Genomic DNA, 21,158 nt, shown 5'->3' with positions numbered 1-21,158 from the left:
AATATATAATCTAGGTTAAGGCTTTTATGTCCAACAGATGGCGCTACGAGTACGATGCCCTAAGTTTGCTTTTCTGTGAGGCATTATGCTTTTCTGTGAAAATGAACTAAAGCAGATCATCATCTATCTATCTATATAAATAAAAATGTAATATTTGTTTGTTCCTACCGATTCCTTTGAAATGTTGACACAACGCTGCATTCGAATACGCACGTGTTTTTATATAATATACGTGTCGAAATTCAACCCCACTGAAGGGAGATGGTTAGGATTAAGGCTTACGGTAAAGAACTCTGTTTCTATTTATACTATTTTAGATGCGGGTATTTGCGTTTTTGATTGCGTTTTAATAGGGTACATCAAGAGAATGTACACTAAGAAGAAATTTTTCAAAAATTCTCCCCCACGGGGGAAGTATTATAAATTTATAATAGATACATTTTGAGCCACAACAACGCGTGGCGGGTCTGCTAGTGTTATATACAAACAAAAATCACATAAACTGCTTTCAGAAACAAAAAAAAAAAAAGCCTTTACTCTCTGTAAATTTTAAAGCACTTGTACCCATCATTGGATTACACTGTTCATATTTAATGATCTGTACATTTTTCCACTATAAGAAACAATATATAAGTAGTTGTTAATCTGAGATAAGTAACCTGATGCTGGGTACAAGAGCACTCAAAAATATTAAGTAGAATAAATTATATATATATATTATTATTATTATATCTGTAATATATGTAATCATCTTATCATATTTTAATTGATCAATTGAATTGACAGACGATTCTGAAAATATTTGAAAGGTTTGCATTGATGGCATTGATCTTTATGTATATGTAAATGAACTTTAATCAGGAGTACATGGCATATTCATAACATAAAGATAAAGTCCAAAAATATTTTTAAAGCATTTTAATTTTAGGTTCATTTTAGAACATATTTTTATTTATTTTTCAATGTAGTTGCCATCAACCTCAATGTGTTTGATGAGCCTGGAAATGAGTTTCTTGATGCAGATGTCATAGAAATCTCCTACCTGCTGGCATAACTATGTCATTGCCACATCTTGGACCTTGTTGTTGTCATCAAACTTCTTTTCAGAGAGATGTTCCATCAACTTCAGAAAAAGTGATGTTTGCTTTGTGCGAGATATGGACTGTGCAATGGGTATTTCAAAACTTCTCACTTGAATATCTGCGACAACTTTTTTCTGACACAAACTGAGATGGGAGCTATCGTGCAGTAGGATACCATTTTGTGTTTTGCCTGTTTATAATGTCTTCGCCATAAATGGAAACAAGTTGCCAATGAATTTCAGTGGCAGTTTGTCCTTTCAGGCAAAGGAGTTGAATCATTGAACAAACTTCATACTTAGTGGGATTACAATTGACATGGCCATTTTAAACACACTGCAAGCTTAACAATGATACAATTTAAAAGGAGTGACTTATGTCATGTGACTCAGACACAGCAGTACAGAAAACTGTGAAATAATAATTTTCCTTGGATTTTGATTGGCCTTGTATCTTTACTTTCCAAATATTCTTCATGTATCTAAATATAAGCCAACTAAATTTGGATTTTTGACAAGACTATGTCTTGCTTATAAAATCGTACTGCCTGATGTTCTTACCAGCATAGAGGTATGAAGGAGTATATGTCGAGAGTTGATATTTGGCACAGAGTATTAGGTGCCCAAATCATTTGCGCATAAAAAAATCCAGACTTATAGGTAGTCGGGGGACCGAGAATCGAGTCAAAATAAAATACAAAATGGCGACCCTCTTCTACAAACAGGCAAAACAGCCACCTCACCCCACCGAAGTCAGGTAGGGGAGAGTACCACCCACAATCATTCTAAGAAGTGAATTCTGACCTTAGGACTACACAGTTTCTTCTATGTTAAATAAAATTTGTAATCTAATTTTGTAAATTTGAAATGCTTCATATATGACGTTAAAACGGTTTTATGTCATTACAAGTGGGCTTTTTTAACATTGTGTAGTATAGTAAAATTGTAGGATCAATAAAAATTTGACATATTAAGATTGTCGTTACATCCGATGACATTATAATCAGGTTAAACTGTATATTGTTTGTGCAAAATAAAAAAAATAATTTTGGACAATACAATAGCCACAATTATTTTTTTCAAAAACAGGAACTTTTCGTTACGCATTGACAAAAATTCAACCTGGGCCGACATGCAACGGAGAAAAATTTTAAAATTAGATAGGTTAATTTCATCGAATATGCATCATGGCCAGCGAAGTTTGAACGATTGCGCCCAAATGCAGTGATATCAAAGAAGATAGAATGAGAACGAGACCTTCCTTGAGCATCAAAGAGATTGTCCCTGAGACATAGTCGTGTCTGAAATATGGTTTTGCCTTGTTTGTATTAAATTCTATAATTTTTAAAATTGCATATATAAATTACTGATTTGTGTGTATATTTATGAGATTAGGTAGAAAAGTCCCAAAGGACAGTTGATATTTACTTGTAAAAATAAATAAATAAAATATACACAAATCAAGCTAGGTTAATTAGTTTATACTGGATAAATGCAACAAGGAACCTTAAAGTGTTTGTTTTCGGGGTTTAAGAAGTATATACAGATGCAATATTTTGAGACATTTCATCTCACATTCAGATTCAGAGTTGAGAATTAAATTTAATACAAGATGGTACAGTGGTCTACTGTATTTTTAAATTATATTGCATGTTAATTTAAACAACTAAAGTTATAGTTTAGTTATAGGATTACTATCCAGAGTTATTTGGTTAATATTTATTTTGGAATGTATTGGAAATACAGCAAACACTCAATTTAATGGACTAGTTAGAGCAAGTGGGAGTGTGTTAATGTCAAAATCCATGACATTGAACATTATCAATGAAAAGACAGTTGATGTCATTTTAAATTGTAAGGATTAAAAAATTATTTAATAAATAAATAATTCAGAAATTATAGAAAAACACTGTTTCATTATATTCTGCTTCGTGTTTGTGTGTTATTTTTACAGAAAAGAGATTCCATGTATTCCATCCCAACTCTGATTCTAACAGAACATGCTCCCATGCCAACATGGAGTAAACTTAAATTGATGAACTTGAACAGATTTTTTAATCCTTTGTTTTGACCAGCCCCCATTCTGTTCATAATGGGGCAGTTAGGTCGGAACTGACATATCCACGGCAGATCATCAAGGGAAAATACTTGGGGTTTTTCAATCAATCTGGATTCATTTTGTGTCTCCCAGATCAGTGGGCTAACACCTTATCCACTCAGCCATCCTGCTGTCAAGCTTAAATAGCAGCTGAATCAGTTTCCTGCTAATATACCACCTACTCCCCTCTGTTTCTTACTTGTTAGTCAAAATGAATGAATTCTGCAGTTTGTTAAATTGAAAGTTTACTGTATTCATTATTACCGGTAATTAAACAACAGGAAAAATTTTAATAATAAAAATATTCAAAGTTTAAGAGAAAAAATAAAAGTGTGAAATTTTATAAAATATTTTTGCTTTTTTTTAATATTTATTTATAGTTTTAAAATTTTCTTTTATAGCTGAAGCTGGAATATTACCATTTCTATCTGTGATAGCCGGACAACAGCAAATTTCAGCTTCGGCGGTAGGAGTGATATTTACTATTCTTCCTTTTATTACGCTAGCAGCAAAACCATTCTTTGGTAGTGTTGCCGATCATCTACAAAAGTTAAAACTTATGTTGATATTATTTATTATAACATTAACATTATCTTATCATTGTATGTATTATATACCAAAACTTTTTATTAAAAACGAAGAAACAAATTTAAATATTTTGCTATTTTGCAATACAATCACTTCTTATTTCACTTTAGATGATAAATATAATTTGTCGTGCTTCCATTCTGCATTGAAGAATAATTACACAGAATGCAGCATGTCCTGTCAGCCTTGTAACTACTTAAAAAATAAAACAAATATTCATAAATTTGAAAATTTTACATTATTGGACTTTGCTTTGTGCAAACAAGAACATTTACAGTATTCAGTAAGCATTGAAAATATTTCTGATGCTTTTGTTATTACAGAAGCAGCATGGAGAAGTACATCTGTAAATCCAGTATGCTTTGATGAACGACAATTTTATTGCAGTATGAAATGCAATATATCATTTACAAACTGCATCAATAATGAAGAAGTTATTTATAAAACTCCACAGTTTTGGTTATTTTTTACTTTTATTAGTGTTTCCTGGGTTTCTTCTGGTGTAATAACGTCATTATCTGATGCGGCTTGCTACGAATTACTAGATGAAAGGAACGATCTCTACGGAAAACAAAGGTTGTGGGGCACTATAGGATGGGGTGTGTTTAGTTTATTTACTGGTCTTTTAAATGATCTCATAACAGGAGATTCACCACATAAAAATTATTCTGCCAGTTTCTATATGCTCATTGCACTTGTAGTTTTAGATTTAATTATTCTAATAGATTCCAATATTAAAAATGCTAAATTTTCTGAAACCTCTTTCAAAAATGTATGTATGCTGTTTTCCCAGATTCGTATAGTTATTTTTATAACAACTGTTTTTATTATTGGGGCTCTTACGGGTCTTCAATGGTCATACTTTTTTTGGTACATGACAGATTTAAAAGCTAATCAATTAATAATGGGTTTAGCTTTAGGTGTAGAAAGCTTTCTTGGTGAATTGCCATTTTTCTTCTTTGCCGGAGAAATCATAAAAAAGTTAGGTTATGTAAACACCATCAGTCTTACTTTATTTTCTTTTTCAATACGCTATTTATTGTATTCTGTTATTAATGATCCATGGTTGGTTCTACCAGTAGAATTGTTACAAGGACCAACGTTTGGTATATTTTATGCTGCAATGACTTCATATGCAAACATGATGGCACCAGCAGGAACAGAAGCAACAATGCAAGGAATATTAGGAGGAATATTTGAAGGTTTAGGTAAGTTTTTGGATTCTCAAAAATTTTTCAAAACTTTAAATTTCTTATATTAGTTATTTGTATTGTTGAAACTCAATTATCCAAAACAGTTTTTTTAAAATAAAAAGAAACCAGAGTGTGTAGCATTGTACAAAGACTAAATTCTTCATGCCACTAGAAATTGCTTTATCATCTGTCAATTGTGGTGGTACTAAAGTACTGTAGATCACTACATAACATTACATTAGGTTTTGAGTAAAGTAATTTACCTTCATGTACAATAATTACATTATAGTATTTATTGTTTGTGAAATTTTAAATGCACATTGCTTGATGCTGTACCCAAAGCAGAGTTTCTGGATTATCTGAAAGACCTAGTCCTATAAACTTTGGATAATTGAGTTTTCACTGTATTTAGAATTATCTGACATTCATTTTTTCTAGTCTTATTTGGACATTGAAATTTTGGAATTCATTAATAAGAATTCATGTTCAAATATATCAATTAAAAAACAGTTATATTTTATTGGACTGAATTCTTTAAATATTAAAAATAGACTTTTGTGTATTTTTGAAGAGTGTCAAATACAGTATTTAAGAGTGCCCATCAATAAAGAATTACTTTTACAGTCTTTCTTTATACATGATATTTATAATTAGTGTCATTATTTTTACAATATAGATTCAATTTATTTTCAGATGTATTATATATTACTTTTAATTCTAGAATATGATTTTGTAATATCTATATAAGATGTTCCCTTAAAAATTATTTTACTTTTACTTCTTATTAAAATTTAGAAAGTAACATTTATGTTTATATATATATATATATATAAAATGCAGTAGTCTCTGTAATCTGACATATACAGGTATCCTAAATTAATTGCGGAAATCCTTTTGCATACGCAGAAGAAGTTTTAATTAACATGGCTTTAACAACCATCTTTACTTAAAATTGTGTTAATCAAATAAATAATTAATGTTGATATATGTGGTAGCATCAAGGGATTAATTAACCTGGAGCAGACTTTGGATTACAGCAGGTTGTCAGATTACTGGATTTTATATGTATGTACAGTAGAATCTTGTTTTAATGGATTTTTTTCCCTAGGTCATTCCAAATCAATGTAATTTTACCACCTTTTAGCAGATCTGTAACTCAAAATAATGTTTTTTCTAGCCCCATTTATTGTAAACTTTGTGTTTTTTCAATGTTTATTAACCAGTTGATGACATTTGGGTGTCTCTGTGTTCCCATATAATATTTCTGTGTAATATTTGTTGAGTTTCTGGGACTCTGCCATAATTTCAAGTACAGGTATTTTTTATATGTATAAGGTTAAAAAATGGATTTTTTTGAATAGTTAAATTTTTCTGGATATGGAGGAAGTCTGTTATTTTCAGTATAATAGATTCTCAGAATAACAGATGATTTTCAGCAGTCCAAGTGATCTGTTGAAACAAGATTCTACTGTACATACTATACAGTAAAAAAAAGAACTTGGTTTATGTTAGTTTGTATTAATCATGATTATTGCTCATGCAATCAGCAAAACAGTCGTATACTGCCAGTCACAAGTTGTTTATATGTACTGTACAATACAGTACATCAGTCTCTGTCATATTGACAAGGGTAACACAAAAATTCATGTGCATGTCTGATTACTGATGTGACAGACTACAGAGAAAGACTACTTTATTTTAAAAAAATTTAATGATTTTCTCAATATATTATGTGTATACATTTTACTTGATATAATATGAATTACATAGTTTGTTCTGTATATTGTGGAATAAAGGTTATTTCAATAACAAAGCAAGTATTGCACATTTACAATAAATAATAACTGAAAATAAAATTTTTTAGAATGGCTGAAAAGTCACTATGCAAGATAGATAACATCTATCAGTAACTTTTCCTCACATATTTCTGATATCTTTATAAACTGATATACCAGAAACTGCTTTAATGCTTTGACTGTGTTTAAGTTTTCAAATGTATCGCAGCAAACTTGACAATTTCTTTTGGAGCATTATAAAAATCAGAAATTCCTCATGTGTTAAGTTTATAAGTCTAAATCTAAGAAATCAATCTTTCTTTTATTGTATATTCATTCATTTACTGTCATATTTGAGCTATATTGGGGGGAATAATAATCTAAGCCACAAATTTCATACAAGCAATTTTGTTGCCATTCTGTGTCTCAAAAATATGTGAAAGATCTTGAAGAATTTCAAGTAAATTATGATGTTAAGTACCATAATTTCCTGTATAATCTACAGCTTTTGTTAAAATCTTTCGACTGAAGAAATGATGAAGATTGGTCACTGCATAATCTGCCAGTTTTACCACAATATTAAAAAATAGTTTTAAAATCATTTTACTTTGATTATGGCATGATAGTGACAAGATGTTTTATTATTTGTGTCTGTATGACACAAAAGACAAAAAGTTTTCATAAATCCATTCTCTTCAACTGACAAATGGAATATAACGTTTATTGGCAAACCAAAGGACATGTAAATAATGTCTCCAATCTGATCTTTGTTAAAACATATTTTAAAGCTTTGCTTAGCTTAATCAATTGCAATTAATAGTGTCTGAGTCTTGTTATCTGTTGATATAGAGAGTATCTGTTTCAGTAATGAATCCCCAACTACTTATATGTTGTAAAATACAGGAAATTGTTCGTTTATAGGACTCTCCATCTTTCAGCATAGAATATTAAGGAAAAACCTTTTCCTCCAGAAAAATAAGTCATTTGCAATATAACAGTTAAAATATTATACATGAATATATCATTCAAAAGCCACTTAGCTGTAGTAAAAAGTAATAATACCAATGTGTTATTATTTAAACATTTTTATTCAAACGTTAGACTAGATGGAGTATGTAATCTAGTGGCTGTTTAACAATTGTCTGGTTAAGTTTTCAATGTAGGTATTGTCTCTTGTGTTTTTTAAGCCTGGCCTGTATAATGGGCCCAAAAGAAATTTTGTACCCTCTGATAAAATTTCTCATGAAGTCCTGTTGAGTGCTAATGGCACAATCTGATTCATGTTTACACTGTAAACTAACTCTAAGTTATTATTATATGTAGTGACTATTACAGTATAATTATATCTTTAGTTAGTGTAATTGATTGGACTAAAATACAAATACAGTTTAGTAACTAGCTTCGACTGACTGACTAATTTTAAATTAATTTCATTATAAATATTTTATAACTTTCATTGTACCACTTTAGAATAAATTGCTTACTTTCTTTCCTAGATTTTTTTTAATTATTAAATGTCTTTGCAAATTGCATCATTTTATTGCCAACATATCACGAAAATAAATAAGTAAATGTCGTTAGTCGATTAAGTTACATCCTCAAACTCCTGTTTTTTTTCTTTGTGAATGAAAAATTTCACCTGCAGATCACAGATTACAGGCACGAAATTTTGGTAAATTGTTTTAGTTATAATAGATAGAATTTAAAGACAATACCACTTTTTATATATAATATGACAAAAATTACGTTTTACCAGTCACATTTAGTTCTAAAAGTTATTGATACACAGTAAATAACTTTTATAACTTAACACACATTTAGAGAAGAAAAGTTATATAATATCTATATTTAATTCTCTTTATATACAGGGGGGGGTGCAGAAGTAGATATACAGTTGTTATGGAAAAAACATTACAGGGAGAAAATAGGGAGAAAAAACATTTGTTTTTATGTACAAATTAAATCACAAATAAGGAATATGAACTAATAAAAGATAATAATAATGAACACCGAACATATGTATTTTTCAGATTCTCAACTGTATACCTACTTTTGCACCCCTCTGTATAAAATTCTTCTATAGAAAATATTTTTATTATATTTTTTGTATATTCCTGACATAAATTTGCATGTCTGTCTAAAGTGAAAATTTATTTTTATATTTAGGTATTGCAGCAGGAAGTTTATTGGGTGGATTAAATATTGATTATAACGGAAGTCATGACACATTTCGAAAGGCCGGGCTGATAGCTATTTTATGTTGCTTGCTTCATGTAGTAATCAATGTAATTTTGTCTTGCAAGAAATCATCTAATATACGTAAGTTTAGAAAAATGATTAAATGATTTTTTACAATATATTACAGAATAGACATTTACAAGCAAATTTCATAAATAACTCCTATATCAAACTGAATATTTATTGACTGCTTTTTTGGAATCTAAATCACTTGAAATATATTAGTATTAAATGATGTAGATTCCCACAACTAAATGCAAAAATTAAACACATATTTTCAAACTGTTTACACTCCCAAAAATTCTTAGAAAATATATATTAATAATTTAACTAGATATTTGTGAGGATATTTAACTAATATTTGTGATATGATAAGGGCTCTTCTGTACACAGGAGTTGATAGAACATAACATTTTGGTAATCTGGCAGATTCCCAATATGTTATGGTCTTTCGACTTCCCAAATGGTCCAATTGTGAAGAGTAGTAACTCTTAGACATCCACCTCTTTGGGTGACATGAAACCTTTTCTTTCAATCTGGCCTGCCTGTGACATACTGTTACCGTAAGGTGCCAACAAACTGTTTAACCATCAAGGACATTTGATTATATCCTAGGTATTTTTATTGTCTGCTGCTTATTTTTTACACCTGAGTGTATTTGCAATGGTGGCTTTTTTGTTAAAAATAGAACTTTTTAGCTGATTACTTCATACTTCATCAATCACCCGTCATATAATTCTCTTAACTAAAAACCTTTCAATCTCCAGTGTTCTTCTTGGTAAACGTTTTCAACACTACCAGGGTCTTCTTCAGGCCACTGTTTTAATAAATTCAAACAGTACAAAATCAAACAGGAACTGAATAAATGCGATTCAAATCCTAGAACGTCAACGTTAATATCAAAAATATAGAACACCACGCTCTTGCATTGATGACTTCAAAGCTTGCGTAAGTTGTGCTTGTAATAAATCCACATTACATCAATTACGTGTGGGTTGTTCATAGCAAAATTTCCATGCACTAGAGATGTTGACTGCGTCTTTAGAGTTAATACATATGTTGTTTAATCCTGCTTTATAAATTTCTAAGGTCTCCATAATCCTTAGTTGGTCTACACGGTGTGATAGCCTAACTAGACGTGCATTCTGTAGATCAACCTTTATTCCAGGTTCTGTGGCTACGGTTGAAAGGGTGGTGGTGTGTTTATTATTATCTATATCATACTTATGCTCCTGGAGACGTTTACGAAGGGAGCGCTTGGTTGATCCCGCATACACTAACCTATTATTAAATTTGTCATCCCAAAGGGGGATAGAATATATTCCCGGTGCGCTTTCCCGTTGCGGAGTAAGCTATAAATAGATCTTGGCCTACTGTACGCTATTTTATTATTAGTGCGGGAAGAGATTTCTCTGTATAACTTGTCAAGATGGTGGTTGTACTCTACTATTTTTCTTTTATTATTTCCGTCAAGGGGAACATCTGGGATGTCAGGAGTATTGCACGCGCTCCTCTGTATATACATTCGTGCTATATTATATACCAAGTTTTCACTGTATCCATGTTGCGTGGCCATTTCTTGGATGTTATCAAGCTCAGCTATGGTGTCATCCCATTCGGAATGGTGGGTGAATGCCCTTATAGTCAATGCCCTAAATGCTGCTATCTTATAGGAGTAAGGATCTTCTGAGTTGGCAGGGATGAACATTGGTACATAGCATTTTTTGTAAAAAACTTTGAAAGAAATCCTATTATTCATTAATTGAATGTCCAAGTCAAGAAAGTGTGCGGCTATATTGCTTTTTTTTCAACCGTCATATATTTCAGTAAACCATAGAAAGTTTTCATCTTGGTTTAGTCACATTAAAACTGGGAAAGAGAATAATAATGAAGTGATAGATTGAACTAATTAGAACATTTTTCAGGATAGGAATGCAAAAATACATTTTTTGAAATGTTTAATCTATTCTTGTGCTGCGGTTTGAACTTTGGCACCATCTTTAATTTTTGAGAACAATCAGTTGATAACCCATATCTGATGATGTCAGGCCTGGGTTATAAGCAGAATACAGAATAATTTTTAAAAATTCTTTTTTGTATCATGAGGATAAAAAAGACCGTTTCTTTTGACCTTTCTCTGCCAGTACTTCTCCAAGTTGTTTCCAATGATCAGTAGTTAGAGTGTCGTTTATCCGAATCAATTGGGGAATGGGGTTGTTCGGATAACCGATTATGTACAAAAAAGTACATTAACCTATCTCGTGCTGAAATTTTTCTCTGTTGCATGTCTCTTCGTGTTGATTTTTCGTCGATGTTAAGCCTAACGAAGACTATTGTATCATTAAAAATTATTTTTTTATTTTGTACAAACAAAATAAATATATTGAAAAATATAAAAACAATAAAAAATTATACTTCAGAAGTTAATTTAGTATCAAAAACGCAAAATATTTGAGTAGCCAAAGATTGCAGCGCCACAGCACTCGCGAAAATTTAAATTTGCCGACTGAAATTCTTTCGGATAATCGACGCTCTACTGTATTTTATTTTGGTTTGCTCTTTATTTTTTTCTAGAAGTCCTTTCATATTATTTTATTGTCAGGAAATTTTTAAAATTCAATATTTTCGAACTCCTTCATAATTCCAAATATATTCATAATCCATATTAACCATATAATTTCATACGTATTCCTATTTTTTGTACATCATAATTAATCAGATTAAATTTATAAATTTATTTTGTTTAAAATTTACATTAACAACTTACATCTTTGATTGTTCTCTTTCACTTAATCTACACTCCAATTCATTCCAATCTCTTCTTTTATACGTCTCCCTCCCTCTCCCTTCTGGTATTATTATATTGATGTGTTCGTGTAATTGTCTGTTATAATTTTTTTTTATTGTTAATTGTCTACTTGGACTTTACTTATTAATAGGACTTTATACTGGTGTCTAAAGATTGGCACAGTACTGAGAGTTAGTTTAGGAAAGAACAAAATTTCTTTATTATATCACCTCTAGTAATAATTTCTGTACACACATTATACATGTTTCGGGCTAGCATGCCCCTCATCAGTAGTATTACCACTTAACACTAAAAGTAACAACAACAAACAGATAAGTTACTGTATAATTTAAAAGAATTTTTTCCTTTAACTAATAAATTACAATTTTAAAACTTACTGTAAATACATATTCCAATCCCAAATATAAATGGATCTTTCACTTTTTTACAATTAATCCTTTTTACTGTATAAATTAAAATCAAATAAATATATTAAATAAAGGCTGTAAATTATTAAAATCAAACAACATCACATAAGAAAATCAACTCACATCAAGGCTTCATTTGTCACCATTCAACAGTGTCATGAAAAGAAGACTGTTAACTATGCTTTTTTATAAACGTCATCAAGTATGGTGCTCCAAGATTGGTGGATTATATGACCTAAATTATTATTTATTCTATTTATTTCTTTCTTTATGTTTAAATGTTCGTATAATTGACATTTATAATTATTTGATTCTTTTTTCTTAATTTTTATAGTATTTTTGTCAATTTGGCACCCATAACTATTGCAGTGTTCTGCTACTGCAGAATTTGCATAATTACCCCTTATTGCACGTATGTGCTCTTTTATTCTTGTACTGAATTTTCTTTTTGTTTCTCCAATATAAATTTTGACTGGATCACAGCTGCAATTGAATGAATACACAATTTCTTTTTCTTCCGACCTATGATATAAATATCTTTTAAATAAATTATTTTTTTCAAGTATTAAATTCACTTTTCCATTTAGTATATTTTTCACTCTCTCAAATAATTTAGGTACATATGTCAAATTTACACATATTTAATCTTTTTTAAATTTTCATTTTTATTATCATTATTATTATTAGTCCAGTTTAACCATTTTTCCAGTATTTTTTTGGGGTAACTATTCAGTAAGAACATTTTTATAACTTGTTCTATTTCTACCTCTTGATTTTCTAATTTACTAGTTCTGTTTTTAATTTTTTCTATGTACATTTTAAAGATGTTAAATTTCATAGTTTGTGGAACATTGGTTTTGTAATTTAATAGTTTTGGTATTTGCATAGGTTTTATAAATTTTCTGAATTCCAAATTATTGTCATTTCTATTAATGGTTATATCTAAATAATTTAGACTATTATTACATTCTGTTTCGGCTTCAAATTGTATGTTTGTTTCTATTAAATTTTCCTATTTTAAAATTTCATCTTCCCTAGTCTTTCTACTATCAAATAAAATAATACAATCATCTACATACCTATTATAAAATATTATTCCTTTTACACAGTGCGGCAATTATGTTAGACTGGATGTAGCTTTTCGGAGATTAGTAAAATCAAGTCAGACTCGCGTAACTAGTTATATAACAAAGAACAAAGAGTGCACAAAAGATTACACAGTCATCACTCCTGGAAGGTCAGCGCTCGAAAGGGGAGAGTGAAACTAGGTCACCTTGCCCGAGGGGTCAGGAGCGCCACCAACCTTTTATTACGTCATAAGAACGTTACAGCACATCGCGATCGTTGATTCCAACAAATTATATTCCGGGACTGGATCTATAAAAATGAAACAAAACAATTTTATTCAAATCTTTTTATTAAATTATTCAAAATACTCTCCTCCTGCTTCAATACACTTTTTACAGCGATTCAATAGTGATTCAAATGCCTGCTCAAACTCAATTTTCGGTATTGCCTCTAATATGCGCGTAGACTCTCTTTGGATGGTTTCAATATCATTAAAAATGCGTCCTTTCAACTTCATTTTCATTTTTGGAAATAAAGAGAAGTCACATGGTGCTAAATTGGGGGAATACGGTGAATGATTCAACACACAGACTTGATTTTGTGCCAAAAATTGACGAACGATCAATGATGTGTGATTCTGTGCATTATCGTGTAACAAACACCAATCATCAGAATTGCGATATTCTGGTTGAATTTGACGAATTATTCCGATTAATCGTTGTAAAACTCCCAAGTAGAAAGCAGCAGTAACTGTTTGACCCTGTGGGACAAACTCACAGTGGATGATGCCTTTGCTATCAAAGAAAACAATGAACATCGTTTTGATTTTTGATGGAACTTTTCGTGTTTTCTTGGCTTGAGGTGATGATTTTGACTTCCATTCTGCACTTTGACATTTTGTTTGTGGGTCATATTGAAAACACCAGGTCTCGTCACCATTAACAATTGATTTGAGGAAGGTTGAGCTGTTATTTGCTGCTCGTACAATCTCTCTGGAATGTTCCAGTCTCATCAATTTTTGGTCTTGGGTTAGTGTGTACGAAACAAATTTAGCACAGACCTTTGTTTTGCCCAAATCTTCTTTAAGAATTTGTCGTATTGTCTCTTTGTTAATGTTTAATGCCTGTTCCATCATTCTCAGTGTCGCATTGCAATCGTTGGATACAAATTCTTGCACTTTTTGAATCGAATCTGCTGTTCGAATTGTTATTGGCCTTCCCACACGTTTGTTGTCCTCCAGTGATTGTCTGCCTTCCAAAAATCACTTGTGCCACTCAAAAGTCTTTGACCGTGATAAACACTCATTTCCATACACTTTCTGCATCATTTTGAACATTTCTGTGGCACTGTGCCAAGTTTAGCGTGAAATTTAATAACAGCCAGTTGTTCCATTTTTGTTTGCCGACATGTAACAAAATAAACTGATAAACAAAATATCAAAAACAATGATAAATGTCAACTGATTTAAATAAAAGTTTTAGGTTAGTAGCGACATCTGTTCAAACTTCATATGACATAAAATTTAAACAGATGTCGCTAATGGTTGCTGAGATATAGCTTCAGTCCTGGAATTTAATTGCCACACTGTGTATATCTTTAATTTTTTTATCTATGTCTATCATAAATATTTCGGCAAGTCTTGGGCCTGTGCATGTTCCCATTGGTATCCCTTCTGTTTGACTATAAAAGTTATCACCATACTTAAAATGATTGTTTTCCATTACTAACAAACATAATTTAATAATCCAATTTGGTGCCTTAATTTTCTGTAACGATTTTTCAATTTTAATTTTTGTTATACTAGGGTACATATTTTTTACAATATTATCACTTTTTAATCTATTTAATAATGAATCAACATTTTTTTAAACTATAATAAGAGATTTCTAAAGTATCAAGCTTATTTTTTAAAAATTTTTCTAAATTGTAATATACATAATTTTTAACATCAATTAAAGGTCTATACTTAACTGGATTTTTATGCGTTTTTACCCTAATATTGAATTTAGGTATGTGATTGTTTTCACTTTTAATTTTTCTAAATTCTTCATCGGTTATCAAATTTCGTTTTTTTATATCCTCTAATTCTTTATTTAAGCCATTTTGCATACTTTTTCTTGGGTCCTTTTCTAATATTGTATATTGACCTCCTTGTATTAATTCTGTTATAATGTCATTCTTCCTTTCTAACTCTATGACTATCGTTTGTTTTGTTTTATCACCTTGGAGTAATTCTAATTTATTTTCTATTAAAAATTTTTTAACATTATTTAAATGCCGTTTTTGATTTTTTATGATGGTTTGCATATCTTTTCTTGTTCCTTCTCTTTCTTCCTCGGGTATTTTCCATAGTATATGCTCAGTGAACACTGCAAAATCATCTTTTTTTCATTATTGATGGTCCATTAAAATTAGTTCCCAATTCAATCGTTCTTCTTATTGAATTCGGTATTACAATATTTGTTGTATTCACAATTAGGTTTTTCCTCCATTTCTCTCTCTAAGTGAAGGATAACCTATTTTTTTTTATTAGTTTTTTATATTTATCTTCGAACACCTAACCGGTATACTTTATTTCTATTTTTTCTTTCTTCTTTTTTCTCCATAATTTCTTTAGTTTATAATTCTTAAATTTAATGGCAGATGACAGAATTATCTTATTTATTTTAATCACATCGTGCTTTTGTAGATTCCTGCCTATACTTACAGGTAAACTCTGTGTTGGTAATCTGATTTGCTCTCTTTTACAAGTTCTTAAATACCAGATTTCTGTCTTTATCTTCTCTATTTCCTCTGATAACTTTTCATCCTGCATCTTCTCGTACACCAGAATTTCGGCTGTTGAATTATTTCATATATTAAGTCTTTTATAATTATTTTCTTCTTTTTTCCTTATTTTCACTGTATTTAAGTCAATTTTGCAATCTTCTGTGTTAGAGTTCGGCCACTGCTGAATATGCATATTGGAGAAACAAAAAGAAAATTAAAAATAAGATTTTCTTTGGGTTACAATTACAATTAAATGAATATGCTATACCTTTTTCCTCTGTTATATCATATTTTTCTTCTTTTTTATAACACAAATATTTTTTAGTTGAATTTATTTTTTCGGGTATTAAATTAATTCTACTTCTTACTACTATTTTAATTATTTCAAATAACTTTGGTACTGTACATACCATAGTTTAACCATTTTTTCTCTTTATCCATTGATTTTGTTTGTTTGTCATTTCCTAATTTTTCAATCCATTTATTTAATAACCATTTTGGATAATCATTTAAAATAAACATTTTAATTATTTCTCCTTATTCTTGTTTTTGCATTTCTATATCACTTGTTCTTTGTCTTATTTTATTCATATGCATTTTAAATATGTTATATTTCATACTAACAGAGATAACAGATTTATAATTAATTATTTTTGGTATTTGTATAGGTTTAACATATTTCTTATAACAATTGAAAGAAAAAATGATAGATTAATTTATATCTAAATAATTTATGCTATTCTGTTTTTCTTTTTCTAATTAAAATTTAATATTCTTTTTAATTCCTGTTAATTGATACACTAGTATATCAATTAATTACTAGTATATAAGATAAATATTAAATTACCTTCTTTTGTGATTGCTGGATTGTTAAAAATGTATATCTGCGGATACAGATACGGATCATTAGTGTCTAGATCCGCAGATACGTATACGGATGTCGGCGCCAGTGTGTGTGACCTTGGACCAATAGTTGACGCTTCGCATTAGTAATGTGACATGTTTTGACTTGCACTGCGCGTGTTTTTGTTTATAGTTTAGTGTGACATGGAATAGTGTAGATTATGTTTATATTTTTGGAGAGTGTTGAGTTAAATTAAAATAAAAACAATGTTGAAAAAAAAGTTTAGTAGTGTAATATGGAAATATTTTACGATAGTAAATGAATTTTGCATGATAAAATTTTTGCAATATGAATGTGCCAAATATGTGATTTTAAGAAATAAAAAGTGATTTGAATTGAAATTATTAGTATTTTATTGCTACCTATCTTAATGAATTTCATTACTTATATGAAATTTTAAAGATAAAAGTTCCACTAAAAAAAAAAGATCTGTATTCGTATCCGGATACGAATACGGATCTTTTTTTCCCTCGGATATCCGATACATCACTACTTTTGATGCCCAGCATGTCCTTACAAACCAAATCCACTGCATTGTTATCAATGTCAACAGTTTGGCCATTCTAAGATATCATGCCGTGATACTAGTCTTTGTGACAGATGTGGTCTTACAAGCCACGAAAGTATCACCTGTAGTGTTAACCCATGTTGCATGAACTGCAAGGGAGCCTATCCCTCCTATTCACATACTTCCCCTCATTGAGGTGAAGATCTCACAAAACATTACCTTTGCTGAGGCAAGAAATATTTTAGTTCCTCCAAACCTACACCAAAAAACCTCCTATGCTTCTGCAACAGCTAAATACACCACATTTATTGCAGTACAGACAACTGTTTCCATGCCACCTCATAAATCCCTAAAGCGACAAGAGAAATGTCTGCTTTCTCCAGTTGAACAACAGCCCAAATTAACAGACACCCAAACTGTCCTAGAGTACTAACCCAGCACCCCTACTCTTTGCAAGAGCACTATCAAGAAAGGTAACAACCTCAAATCTTTGACCAAGAAAGCCATTTCTAAAGTTACAGCAAAATCAGATATGTCACTATCCATGAGCTAGTTCTCAAGTGACTCTGAGCCTGGAGAGAGCATGGATGCAACTTGCACAGTGCTACTACCACAGTGCAGAAAAGTGAAGCTAAGGAGGAATACATTGAACTCTAAACATCCACCATCTTAATGGCCAAACATATCCTACAGTGGAACTGTCATGGTTTCTGTAACTTTCCTGAACTGCAGTGCTATCTAGCATCACACTCTCAAGTCTGCTTTGCATTTCAGGAAACACATTTCAAACCAGGAGATAACTGTCTGTTCCATAAAGATCACAGCAGCCAGTCCCAGGCATAATGGAGGAGTTGCACTATTTGCACTACTTGTGTTCCACCATGCCCCCACGCTCCCAATCAGCCTTAATATGCCACTACAGGCAGTAGCTGCTTGGGTTTCCTTAGTAAAGATATTTACCATTTGCTCATTGTATCTCCCTCCTGATGTCTTAGTTTGACTAAAAGATATGCAGGACCTGATTGCTCAGCTGCCTGCCCCGTTTTTGATCTTGGGGGACTTTAATGGCCACTATTCCTTAGGGGACTGTGATATAAACCCACAGAGAAGAAATGTGAAGGTCATAGCTGATTATGATATCACCCTTTTCAACACTGGAGCAGACATACTATCATGCCCCAACTGGTACCCTCACTGCCATTGACTTATCTATATGCTGTCCAGTCCTCTATATAGACTGGTCATGGCAGGCTCATGATGACCTGTTATCCAGCAATCACTTTCCAATTATTCTAAACATGACCGGCGACCATCAACTGCCCACTCTTCATGTTGAAAACTACACACAGCCAACTGACAGCAGTTTTCTTTTCTTGCAAACATTACTGTGGAAATGGTTGCATGAATATTGACAATGCCATACATGCCATCAAATCTTGCATCATCCAAAAGACATCAGGTAAACAATACAAACATTTTAACCCTTGGTGGAATTATGACTCTGACAAGGCAAAGAAAAAACAAAAGAAGGCTTGGGTATTTTTCACCTATATCCTACTCAAAGGAACTTGTTGGCTTTTGAACATGCAAAAGCAGAGGCAAGGAGGACCTGTCACTAGAGTTGCAGAACCTCTTGGCAGAAATATGTATCAACAATAAAGTCCTCCACCAATCTCAAAGTAATGTGGAACTACATTTGGAAAATCAGTGGGAGATGATCCTCCTACCCTCAGTCCATATTGGAATAAATGGGACTGTAATAAGTGATATTCAAGACATCAAAAAAGTGTTGAGTGAAACATTTTCTGAAGTTTCCAGCAGTTCCAATTATACAGTTGCATTTCAAAATTTAAAATGCAGAGCTGAGCAGGAGCCCATACTCTTGGGATCCTCTACACCTGAGGAGTACAATTCAATTTTTACTATAACAAAACTGCAGACAGCCTGCCACAATCACACAATACAGCTGTAGGAATATACACAGAGCAGGGTAGTTATTCACACCCTTAAAAACCAAAATAGAAGAACTTTACTTGCACACGAAATAATAGAATTGGCTGCAACAAAATACTAAAATTCCATTGGATCCCTGGCCATAAAGTGTACGAGGGAAATGAGACTACCAGCATGGCTAAAAAAGCAGCAAAAAGTAACCTACCAATAACATATAGTAGAATACTAATCAAAGCAGTTAAGCAAAAAATTAAAGAAATAACGGATTAAAGAAGGCAAGAAGAATGAGAACGCTTGAACACAAGTAGAACTTTGTATAGCTTCATACTGACGATTGCCAACAGAAGAGCATGTAGACATCTTAAACCTATTTACGAAATAACTCAATGAATATCTCTCTTGATTTGGAAAGAGAAATACCAACAAGTGCGATACAGACTGTGACAGTGTTGATGATGTGACACATTACTTATTCCAGTGCAGCAAATACGAACATCCTCGTGAAAATTTTATGAGACTGTGTTTTGGCTGGCTCAAATTGGCCACCAAAGTGCACAGCACTTGTGCAAAATAAGATTAAATACAATAACCTCTGTAAATTTATAAAAGCAACGAAAAAACTGTCTGCAAGAAAACAGTCAGAATATCCACGAGAAGACAGTGAAAGAACTACATGTGAAGAAATTGATTAAGTTTGTCAACAAACAACAGATCATCATGTACTGTACATATTGTATATAATTGTATATATGTTACAACTGTTCACATTGTAAGTCTCAATGTAGGCAAAGTAGTCTAAAGTAGTTTTTTTTAATTTTCTTGTAAAGTTTGTTTTGTTAATAAATGCCGAGGCAAGACGACTTTGCAGACCCCTTTCCCTTCACCTCCTAACCTTCCACCTAATCTATCACTATCACTTCTTTCCTTTCGTTTCTTTCAGGGCTAAGTCAGTCAACAAGACAGACAGCCCTCTTAATCTTTACATTAGATTAATGTTATATAGCTGTAGGGCCAGACTCAATACATTATAGTATGATTAAACATTTATCTTTTGCTTCTTTCTCACAATTGCTATCCTTGTATAACTATATGGATTGAGCAGGTTTTCCCTCATGCATGGCACCGAGCGATTATTATACCATTTCTAAAACCAGGAAAAGTTCTTACGATTGCAAGCAATTATAGACCAATTGCTCTGATCAGTTACCTCTGCAAAATTCTCAAAAGTATGGTTAATGCTCATTTAATGTACTTCCTGGAGAGAAATGGCCATCTCTCCCCATTCCAAAGTGGGTTTAGGCATTTTAGATCAACTACTGACAACCTGGTACTTTTAGAGACTTCCATTCATGAAGCCTTCACTTGATGAAACATTTAGTATCAATATTCTTTGATATCGAGACTTATGATTATGCACGGAGATATGGCATTCTCCAAGACCTCTATAACTATAGGTTATGGAAAATTTGCCCATTTTTATTCAGAATTTTTATTGTCTTGTGTTTTTACCATTCATATTGGTTTTATTTTATTCCCTCCCTTTATACAGCAGGATGGCATGCCACAAGGCTCTGTTTTAAATGTGACTTTGTTTATCTTACGAATAAGTGGTATAACAGCCTGTCTCTCACCAGCTGTGAAATGTGCATTGTTCATGGATGACTTCCAGATTTCCTGTCAGTCAGTGAAAATGTGACTGATAGAGAGACGGCTACAAATAGCTTTGAATTAGATTCATACTTGGGCAAATAGAAATGGCTTTGCTTTTTC

At 31.5% G+C, this 21,158-nt stretch overlaps 1 protein-coding gene across 4 annotated transcripts in view; it reads left to right on the top strand.

Moving 5' to 3' along the window:
- LOC111614626 (major facilitator superfamily domain-containing protein 6-like) overlaps positions 1 to 21,158 on the top strand; it is a 64,641-nt gene that overhangs the window by 9,963 nt on the left and 33,520 nt on the right. For all 4 annotated transcript variants that reach the window (XM_023355993.1, XM_023355992.1, XM_023355991.1 and 1 more), the window contains 2 exons: positions 3,578 to 4,972; positions 8,899 to 9,051. In XM_023355993.1, coding sequence (XP_023211761.1) covers positions 3,578 to 4,972; positions 8,899 to 9,051 — 1,548 coding nt within the window. The remainder of the gene's footprint in view (positions 1 to 3,577; positions 4,973 to 8,898; positions 9,052 to 21,158) is intronic.

This window comes from Centruroides sculpturatus, unplaced genomic scaffold, assembly GCF_000671375.1.
Source record: "Centruroides sculpturatus isolate CEXI.00-Female unplaced genomic scaffold, Cexi_2.0 scaffold1913, whole genome shotgun sequence".
NCBI lineage: Eukaryota > Metazoa > Arthropoda > Arachnida > Scorpiones > Buthidae > Centruroides > Centruroides sculpturatus.
Note: the sequence above shows the minus strand (reverse complement) of the source record. Positions and strands in the feature narration are given on the sequence as shown.